At 56.5% G+C, this 10,245-nt stretch overlaps 1 protein-coding gene across 11 annotated transcripts in view; it reads left to right on the top strand.

Annotated features, from left to right (window-relative positions):
- Window positions 1–627: 627 nt before the first annotated feature.
- Window positions 628–10,245, top strand: part of Sema3f (semaphorin 3F) — a 28,943-nt gene continuing 19,325 nt past the window's right edge. For 6 of the 11 annotated variants that reach the window (XR_015626688.1, XR_015626685.1, XR_015626689.1 and 3 more), the window contains exons 1-2: window positions 4,161–4,380; window positions 5,024–5,184. Coding sequence is in view for 6 of the 11 variants with exons in the window: in XM_087562352.1 (XP_087418478.1) it covers window positions 4,379–4,380; window positions 5,024–5,184 (163 nt within the window). In the remaining 5 variants the exon portion in view is untranslated. 11 annotated transcript variants of the gene reach the window in all.

The following is a 10,245-nucleotide window of genomic DNA, read 5'->3' as shown; positions in this document are numbered from 1 at the left end:
CCTAGAATATGGCACTGTAAAGGGAAAGTCTGTGAGGGCCGCTGGCTTGAAGGAGACTTACTGGTGTTTGAGGTGGTCACTTGGAGCATTTGGTTAGCTGGACAGAGCTAGTGGCTGGGCTGCACCGACTTGACCTACTCTGGAGGTAGCCATCTGTCGGAAGGTCCAGAAGTGCCAACCGTCCCAAGGGCTGCATCGCCACCTGCTGAGAGGCCTGGGCCGTCCCAGGTCCTTCGCTGCGGGGCCGTGGCTGGCAGCAAGTAGGAAGGAGGAACGCGGAAGGGGGCGCACAGGTGAGTGCAGGTTGGTTGCTCCCTTGCGCTCCAGCCCTTCTCACCAGGGAGCTGAATGCCCGGGTAAACACCAGGCGCGATGTGCGCGGTGTATCCACGGAGAGACAAAGCCAGGGCGGGGCGGGGGCGCCGCCCGCGATGCCAGGGCGGGGGTGCAGGGCGCAGAGCAGCCTCCCCTGGCGCGGGTTGCCCACCGCCTGGGAACCCTGAGCCCAGCCCGCGGACAGGTGGAGCGGGGGCGGGGCGGTGGCCGGGAGGGTCCCGCCCCGGGGGTGGGGCCGGGCGGGCCCGGCGGGGCGGGGCCGTGCTATGCAAATGTCGCCCACGGGCGGCCAATTGCCTGCGCTCCGCGCGCGGCTGCGAGCGTCCTGTCCCGCCAGCGGCCTCGAGACCCGAGCAGCTAGGGAACAAACCGCAGCGGTCCAGGGAGCCCCGAGCGCAGCGTAGAGCCAGGGTACGCTTCGAGGACCCGCGCAGCCCCGCTCGGTCTCCGGGCCCTAGTCAGGCAAGCGCACCACCACCCGGCCGAGCACAGCGCAGCGCTCCGTAGCCTAGCGCGCGCCGCCGCCCGCGCCCCGCACCGGGGAATGCGCCCTCGGCGCGCAGGCCAGGGGGCGCCCGCAGCCCGCCCCGGGGGAGGCGGCCCCGAGCGCCCCTGAGCCTTTCCATGGCCCGGGCTAGGGCCCGGGGCCTCGGCTGCTGACGTGCACGAAGCCAGGGGAACCAGTGAAGCCGAGACCGCGGTGCGGATCCCGGCTCAGGCTCAGAGACAAGAGGGCGCGGACAGGGCCGTGGCCCCGGGGGGCAGCTAAAGCGGACCGGCCGGACGCGGACCTCTTCGCTGCTGCGGCGGCCACCGCTGCCCGGGCGCCCAGGCCCCGTCGCCGTGGACGAGGTGAGTACGGAGGGAACGCGACCTCCCGACCCCACTAGGACCCGCGGCACTGCAACTCCTTAGAAGTGCGCGAGGTCTGGCGAACCGTGCCACACTGTCTGAGGGCACTAGGCGACAGGACTAGGATGTGCTTCATACCTGTCCCGGCGTCCTGAACCCCTCCACTCCCGGGCTCTGTAAAGATGTGTGACTAGGTGATGTGGCCTGCGGGGTCACCGGTGTGTGAATCAACTTTTTCCATCCCCCTAAGGTTTTGGGTGGGTACTCTCACCCTCGCGGAGTGGGAGTTCGGATCCTTCTGTTTTAGTCCTCTGCTGACGCCTGCAGCAGCACTCTTTCCCAAACGGCGCGTTTGCACTGCCTCGGTCTGAAGACCAGGGTAGCCCCAAGGGAAGGTCTAAATTGGAAGCCCCCACGTGGAGGGTCGCCCGGAACAGCAAGACAAGGGGATCTGTTTCGAAATGGGCTTTTCTTCCAGCCATTTGCGGATCTCCTGGTCCCCAGCTGTATCTTGGTCCTGTTTGGATTCAGGGGTCTCCGTGTTAGGTGAGGTGTTGTTAAGTTGGAAGAGCCTGGAGTCAAGCTCCAATTTGAACCACGGGCCCTAGAGGTGAAGTGGGCAAGGGTCCATGGGGTTAGCGGGTTTTTAGAGCAGGTGAGGAAAGGAAAGTGTCAAGATGAAGAGTCCTTTGGAACTATGACTGGGGTCCCACCCGGACCGATGGTAACTCCTTATTCTTGAAATAGGTGCATTTTGCCACCAGTCCGTTAACATCTGGGGAGAGGACAAACTGAAGCCTTCCTGTGTCCAACGTGGAGCTGGGCCAGGTAGAAGGACTCCTGTTTCCCCGAATTTACTCTGTTTCTCCAGTATCCACTACCCTAGTTACAGATATAGGAAAATTGTGCCCAGGGGTGAGATGGAGCCGGGGCTGCTTCTCCGGCTGCTCGGGGGTGTGTGCCTAGACCCAGTGGACTATCTTGTCTGGGCCAGGCAAGAATGCAGTCGTATCTACCCTCGCTGTTTTCCCCCCCTTAGTTCCAAAGGAGCCAGGCCCGGAAGTAGGAAGGTGGGGGTTGGAGAGGCCAGGAGCCCAGCCTCAGCCCCCGCTACTCTGCGTACCTTGGGGGTGGGGATGGAGCCTGGCCCAGGTGACCTTGACTGGGAAACCCTGGCCACAAAAGGGGGTTTCGGTCCCAGCCCGTCTGCTTCCTGGTCTATGAGATGTTGGGGGAGGGGGAAGCTGAGGCTCCAGGAAGGAGTCTTGGGGTGTGTGTGGGGGGGTTAGCTGATGAGCTGATGGGGTGCTGTTAGTAATTTCCTCCGTGTTCCTCCACAGCCCTGTTCTTGCTTTGCCTGCTTTCAATAGAGGCAGTCCTCAGCTAGAGGAGCCAGCCTTCCTTTGCTAAGACAGGCTCCCCCTGACACACACATACACACACATAGACACACACACTATGAGCTTGGGAGGTCTGGATCAGGCTGGACAATTTGACCACCTGGCCCCCCGTCCCGCCCCCAGGTGCCTCTGGACCCCTTCCTCCGTCCGCCCCTTCTCTGCACCCCTTGCCAACCCCAGCTCCTCGTTTCTTTGTTCAGGCGTCTCTCCTCCGTCCCTCCCTCTCTCCTCCCTCTCTCCTCCTCCCGCCTGCTGCCTCCCTCCCTTGTTCCCTCCCGCCAGCTTTCTTCTCCTCCTTTTTCGGGTTTTCTCCTGGTGGGCTCCCAGGTGGCGGTGACTGTTCCTCCCCTGTCCACCTACTCGAGCTTGTTCAGACTTGGGGGCTTTAAGAGGGCTGGGGCTGAATGGAAGGTATCCAGGGGGTAGCCGAAGGGAAAGGACTGTAGCCGCCCCCTCCCCCTCCCCTCTCTGTCCCTCCTTTCCTCTTCATCCTTCTCTTTCCTCTGTCCTCACCCCTGGGTTCCCAAAGAGCGGCCCTGGATTTGGTCTTGAGGCTCTAGCAGACTTCATCATACACACACACACAAACACACACACACCATTGACTCCTTCAAGAGCCAAAGAATTGTGGGAGCTCCCTGTAGGAGCCTCATGGGAAAGGTCCCCTACTTTCTTGGACACCTTGAGTGAGTCCAACACTGGTTTTGGTGACCCTGACCATGTCATTGTGGAAATGGATACGAGGAAAAATGAGGTCACGGGTCGGGGGAGGCTGTTGACTTGAACCCCCTGATCAAAGACCTCAGGGACTCAGACTACATCTTGTCCTTCTAGCTTCCTTGAGCCGCACCCCACTAGCAGGTCAAGTTCTTGAGCAAACTCATGCTTGTGAGGACGTGCGTGGGCATGCAGGTGTGGATGTGTGGATGTATATACAGGACTGCTCATGGGGGCCTCCTGGTGCACCCTTAGGGTGATGGAAACTGCTTAGCCCTTTACCCCTCCCACCTCCGTGCCGGAGCCTGTCTTGAATTCTGTCAGCACTAGCTTTGTGCCCCCAGCCGATGGGGGAGGGGCTGGGCCTGTTTCTCCCCTCCCCCAGTCAGCCAGCCTGGGTTGGGGAGATCTTGGGGAAAGGAGAGGTGTGCCAGGCAGAGCACCGCTGGAGGAGTCAGCTGAAGCTGCACTTCCTGTCTGAGGAACCACCAAGTGGTTTTCCTTGGCAGGAGAGGCAGGGCTCCGGGGCTGGGGGGCTGGGTCTGAGGAGGGCATTGGAGTCTAGGAGTCCACAGTGGAGTCTAGGCCTTGTCTCAGCCCCACAGGCCCGGCTGGGGGAGTAACGAGTCACATCCTAATACACATACCCTGGTGTCCTGGAAATGGGTCTGTCATATTGCTTCCCATGGGGAAGGGGAGAGACAGGGCAGATCTGGGGGGATGAGGCTGTTATTCCTAATGCCCTCACCCTCAGTGCTTTCTGGTTGGGGGGTGGGAGTTGGCGCAGACTTGTATCGGGAGGGAGCAATATGTTACAACAACTGGTGCTGGGCTGCGTTTACCCAACAGCCAGCCTGCCTGGGGAGACAATATTTGAAAAACATGGTATTAAAATTTGGACTTGCCAGGGATATGGGTGACTTTGAAGGGAGCAGTGCATCTGGAGTCCACTCTATCACAGATCTGCCGGCCATTCTAGCATCCTTTCTGACCCCTGAGCTGGTACTTTTTCATGGAGGAAGTCCTTCTGCCTGTCTAACCTGAGTGCTTCCTGCTTCCTGCTCTTTTAGTAAATGTGAGTCCTGTTATTATCTGTCTGTGCTTTTTTGACTGATGCCATCCCTCCTGCGTTGGGCCATCTGTGTGTCTCTTTCCTGCTCCCCATCTTCCCATAATTATCTTCCACTCAAATATTAGGTGCAGACTCTCCTACTCTGGGAGGAGAGCATTTGCTCGAGCAGATCTAGACATGGGAGAGAGCGGCCATTCTATAGGTTGTGAGCAAAGCTTGGAAACTTGCTGTGAGCCACAGAGGGTTCTGCCATCTGCTTGTGTTCCAGCATGGAAGTGAGGGGATAGTAGGGGCAAGGCTTGGCCCTCCAGCTACTCCCCTTAGTTCTACCACTCCCTGGTAGCCCGGTAAAGTGGGCTTAGTGACACTTCCTCAGACAAAGGTAGGCAGAAGAAAGAGCAAGCTTTGTCCTGAGCTGAGGGTTGTGAGCATGGAGACTCCAACATTCTGCTCAGGAAGGGAAACTGAGTTACAAGGAAAGGTAGGCAGGGTGCTGCACTCTCACAGTCTTGGCCCTTAGGAGGCAAAGGCTGGAGGATCTTCGTAAGTTCAAGGCCAGAGGGTTATATAGTGAGGAGAACCTGTCTCAAAATAAAAGGCGGCCTATGGAAATGGCTCACACATTCTAACCTTGCTTTCTTTCCAGGTGTCCACAGAGCTGGAGCCTGCTTCCTGGGCCCCAGGCCCCTCCCACAATGCTTGTCACTGGCTTCATCCTCTGGGCTTCCCTGCTGACTGGGGCCTGGCCAGCTGCCCCCATCCAGGACCAGCTTCCAGCCACACCCAGAGTCCGACTATCTTTCAAAGGTAAGGGACTTCTTTGCTCCTCTCTCAAACCATCCTTTCTTACAGTGCTATTCTCCTGCAGAGGGAAGAGGAGCAGTCAGGGCACAAGGACTGACGACAGTCTCTTGGGGTTTCCTAGGGCAAGCATGAAGAGAGACGCAGAGCTTGCTGGGAAAGGCTGAGACCCAGAGGCCTGAGATATTCTGGGAGAGGGTCCTGAGCCGCATACTGAATTCTTTTTTTTTTTCCGGAGCTGGGGACCGAACCCAAGGCCTTGCGCTTGCTGAGCAAGCGCTCTACCACTGAGCCAAATCCCCAAACCCCGCATACTGAATTCTTTGAACTCTGGGAGATAACTCGGGGGATTTGCTGGTGTCAAGCCAGTCTGTGTCCCAGTAGCTTCCAGGGTGGAGGGTCAGATGATAAGGTAGATTCAGTCAGCTGGAGGAGCCGGAACATTCCACTGGGTATGTTGTGGTACAGGGTGAGTGTTCCACGGTCCCCGAGGAAGGGCACAGTGTTGTGCCTAGAGGATTGTGGGGGAATAGAATCTTTGGTGGGCTTAGGGAGGGCATCTATGTCGTGAAAGGCATTAACGCCCCAAGTCCCCAGTGAGTTCTTTAATCCGTTGTCTTTGTGGCTAGCACACCTGGCAGGTGAACACAGAGAACAGAGAATCCAGCACCTGTGACTTATTTGCTAGACACTTCCTCAAGGGACGTGTGTGTGTGTGTGTGTGTGTGTGTGTGTGTGTGTGTCTGTGTGTGTGTGTGTCTGTGTGTGTGTGTCTGTGTGTATCTGTGTGGTGTGTTTCTCTGTGTGTGTGTGTTTGTGTGTTGTGTGTGTATTTGTGTTGTGTGTGTGTGTGGTGTGTGTCTGGTGTGTATCTGTGTGGTGTGTGTGTGTGTGGTGTGTGTCTGGTGTGTATCTGTGTGGTGTGTGTGTCTGGTGTGTGTCTGGTATGTATCTGTGGTGTGTATCTATGTGGTGTTTATCTGTGTGTGTGTGTGTGTGTGTGTGTGTGTGTGTGTGTGGTGTCTGTGTGTGTATGGTGTGGTGTGGTGTGTGTGTGCTGTGTGTGTGTGTGGTGTGTCTTTGTGTGTGTAGAATGCACCATAGGACTGAAGTGAAGAACAGTGGCTATGCTGGGGTTAGGGGATTTAGAGTTACTGCTGAGTTCTGTCTTGGCTATCCTCTGGCTAGAAGCAACGTTGGCTAGCCTCCTGCCCTGGGTGGGGCCAGTTCAGCCCAGACTAGCCAGATTTCCCAGCAGCCATATTGGGTGAAAGGCTGGGCTGACCTTTCCTTCCTCAGGCTTGGCTGAAGCCCAGCCCCTATCTCAGTACCGTGGCCCCCTGGCAGGGCCCCTGGCCTCATCCCACCCCACCCCCACAACTTGATTAGAGGAGGGGGAAGGACCCGGTTAACTTTCCCAGTCCTGATGGGCAGACAAGAGTTAATGGGTTCTGGTTCTTAAGGGCCTCCTCTCCCAGGCTGGGGAAGGTGAGATATTTATTCGGCTGATACTTCAACCCTTCCCTGGTGGAATTCCTCAAAGCAGATTAATAAATCTTGACGGGGCCATTTTCTCCTCTCACCTCCCTGCCTAGGGCCATTAAGTGTCCCCTCCCCCAGCAAGAGAAGGGAGGGGGCTTGAACAGCACACCTCAGGACCCTGCTGTGTCTACAGCTTTGGATATTGTTATTAACATTCATTCCAGAAAGCAAGCAAGCATAGGGCCGTCTTCTGTGCTCCTTTTAAATTTACTGGACCTGTAGGGGCACAGGCTTCATTCCCGATCGCAGAGAGAGAAACTGAGGCTCAGGCAAGAGCAGGGCCAAGGTCAGGCAAGAGGCAGAGAGGAGGCCAGAAATAGAACCCTGGAGTCCTGGGCTTGCTGGCGCCCACATCGAGTTGGGTCGATTCCCTCTCAATTAGCTCTGAAGCCGACACCCACAGTGACTAAAAGCCCAGCTTCCTGGCAGCCAGCCTACCGTGTTGTTTGCTGTGCCTCTGCCTGCCTAAGGTAGGGCTAGAGGATGCTTGGGGCCACCCCATCCTGGAGCCTAGCACCTTCCCCAGGAAGGGACATCAGCCAGGGTGACCTCTCTGTTCTCACCTGACCTTATGCCATACGTAGCATGGTGCTTAGGTGTGAGCTCAGTTCAGCAGTTACTTGAGCACTTACTGTGCGCTGTACTCTGCCGGAACACTGAAGTAAACATGATGGAGGGCACATGAGACTAACTGTGAAAACTCTTACTAGGTGACCCCACTGTGGAGCCCAGGCCCTGCGTGCCCTCTCCCCTTTAGCTCCTCAGGCCCACAAGAAGTGGCTGTCAGTGAGGAAAAATGTTTGTGGGATTTGAGTGGAGACTGACTTAGAGATGGGGGGCAGGTCTCACAGCTGGCTTAGGGGCTGGAAGGAAGTGGGGGTCTTCCCTTCCAGTGTCCACATTCAGGGTTCATAGAGAGTTGCTCTCAGGAGGAAGCACTGCTGGGCTCCATGACTCTCTTTCTTCTTCATGCTTAGATGGATACAACAGCCGGAAGCCAAGTTTGAGTGAAAAAACCTGCCTTGGGTGTTACAGTGGAAGGTGTCACCTCATGCTGGGTTTAGCTAAACTCTCCTAAGCAGAGGTGCTGGTGTGAGGGGCCCGCACTTCTCGGGAAGATAAAAGAACAAAGACAGGAATCAGACCAGATTCCAGCGTGCAGCCCACCCATCCGCCCAGGCACCCCAGATTTAGAGCCAGGAGGGCCTGAAAGCAAAGGGCTCATTCAGACGGAGAGGTTTCTGTGGTCCATCTCCTGGGCTTCCATTAGCAGCACAGAGAATGCCAGACACAAACAAGGAGCCAAGTAGGACCAACTTCCAGGGCACCAGATGTGTCTTTTCCTCCTGCTCTGTAAGCCGCCCCCCTCCTGATGGTGCCTGGGGTCCCTTTGCCCAGAATAGCAGGCCGAGTTGGGATGAAAAGCTTTTCCATCCCTGCCCTGGGCCACTCTAAGTCCTGGACGCCACCTCCCTCACAGCAGCAGGGAGGTGCCAGGCTCTGCCAGGGCCTTTGTTCAGTGCAAGGAATGTTTACTTTTTGTCAGGAAGCCCCCCACCCCCACCTCCATGCCACTGCCGTCTGGACTAGCTTAGGCCAGGATTTAGGGCTGAGAAATGTTTGGTAGGAGAGAGGGACCTTGTGATGACGTGACACAGCTGGGCTATTAGGGAAACTGAGGTGTAGGAATCCAGAGAGGGAGCCAAGTGGTCACTGTGAGAAGAGAGATCAGGAAGGAGACAAAGAACAGAAAGGAAAGTGGATGCCTTTGCCGAGGTGAGAGCCAAGCAGGGCCCTAGAACCTCAGGTGGAGCTGGGCCCTGACCTCAGGTGCACCTAGCTTCTCAGTGGGGAAGAGTGCTGTACCCTTGGAGGGGCAGAGCTGATGTCTGCCCACACACTTCATTTGCATGTGACATCACCGGTGGACCGGGTTGCCGAATCTCCTGTTGGGATTGATGAAGTTGGAGGTCAGGCGTGCTCACAAGTCATCGGCTTCACCTGGGGGCGGTGAATATAGGTTAAGGTGTAAGGGTTTGAAGCAAGCCTTGACAGAGCCTTGGCCCAGGCTTAACTGGGGGGTAAGGGTGGGGCCCTAAGGGTTCACTGAGTCTCCAAACTTTGAGGAGCTTCTAATTGTAGAGAAATAAGAAGGAGGAAGGGGTCCAGGACTGAGGCCATGGTGCCATCAAGAAGCTGGACAGGGGGTCAGGTGGCTTTGACAGCTACCGTGGGTTCGGAGCTCTTAAACTAGGGAGGGGCGGATGTTCCAGGATGAGCCGGGATGACAGTTGGCTTTGGAAGAAATGGAGGCCTGCTTTGTGTGACTGCAGGAGGCCCAGCTTGAGGCAGTCAAGCCAGGAGCCTTGGCCTTTAACCCAGACCCTTCCCAAGCTTCGGACGGGACGCACTGGTTGGGCCTTCCGAGGCCCAGGCCTTGGCTCAGGCTCTGGCATGCTGCCCACCCCGCCCTGCTGGCTCCAGCTTCCCTTGGCACCAAGTGGGGAGCTGGTGCATGCTCGAGGAGTAAATCATGTTCCCTGGCAGCCCTCACGGCTTCGTAATCGTAAAGAATTTAAAGAGAAACTGCCAAGATACAGATCTCACCCGGGGCCCCTAAAGGCATCTTTTACCCTGTGGCTTGGGAGGCAGCAAACCCCAAAGAAAGGTTCTTGGCTGCTTAACCTGTATGTGTGTACACACCTCTCACCCTTCCCGTTCTCTAGAGGTGAGAGCTCAGAAGATGGCTTCCTGGTCCCTGATTACTAGGGGTCCCGAGTGACCCCCTTCCCTTAGAGAGTATTAATACATATGTGGTCAAACTCCAAACCTACCCCTGTTGGCTCTGTGAATTCCATGAAGTGGCTTAGGCTTCCTGAGCTCTGCTTTCCCCTCTGTAAGGTGGAAATGGTAGTAGCACCCTGAAAACAGCATCAACAGTAGACCAAGCAGTTCTCGGATTTGAGATCCTCTTGCCTCAGCCTCTGGGGTGACTGGGATTAGAGGCCTGTGTTGCCAGGCCTATCCTGCCAGGCCTATCCTGAGGGCTGCCTCGTTTGCATCGTAATTATCAATACACCTTGAACAGTGAACTTGCCTGTTCCCACTGCCTTCTGGAAAGTGGGGCCGGGAATAGTTCTGAGTTCATTGTGGTGTTGAGCAGATTTAATTATGTGGATACTGTCCCCGGCAGAGAAGAGAAGCTCAGTGACCAGGATGGTGGCTGACAGGTGAGGGTTGATGGGGCATGCCCACCTTTCCTCACCTTTCCAGAATTCTGACATTTGGTTAGGGAGGCGGTGCCTGGGAAGGACCTGCTGGGGTAGAGGGGTCAAGAGAGAGAGCATTTCTACCATGGGTGGGTGGAAGGCAGGCAGGCTTCATGGTGGAGGTGGTGCTTCAAACAGGAAAAGAGAGATGGGGAGGAAAGAGATGGGGCAGAGGCAGGGTTCATACCACCCAGCATCCTTTAGTTCTGTTCCTTGTAGCAAAGTCCTAAATATATAAGTGGTGAGGAAACTTCAT

This window comes from Rattus norvegicus, chromosome 8 (assembly GCF_021556685.1).
Source record: "Rattus norvegicus strain SHRSP/BbbUtx chromosome 8, alternate assembly SHRSP_T2T, whole genome shotgun sequence".
Classification (NCBI taxonomy): Eukaryota; Metazoa; Chordata; class Mammalia; order Rodentia; family Muridae; genus Rattus; species Rattus norvegicus.
This window is presented reverse-complemented; position numbering and strand designations above follow the sequence as displayed.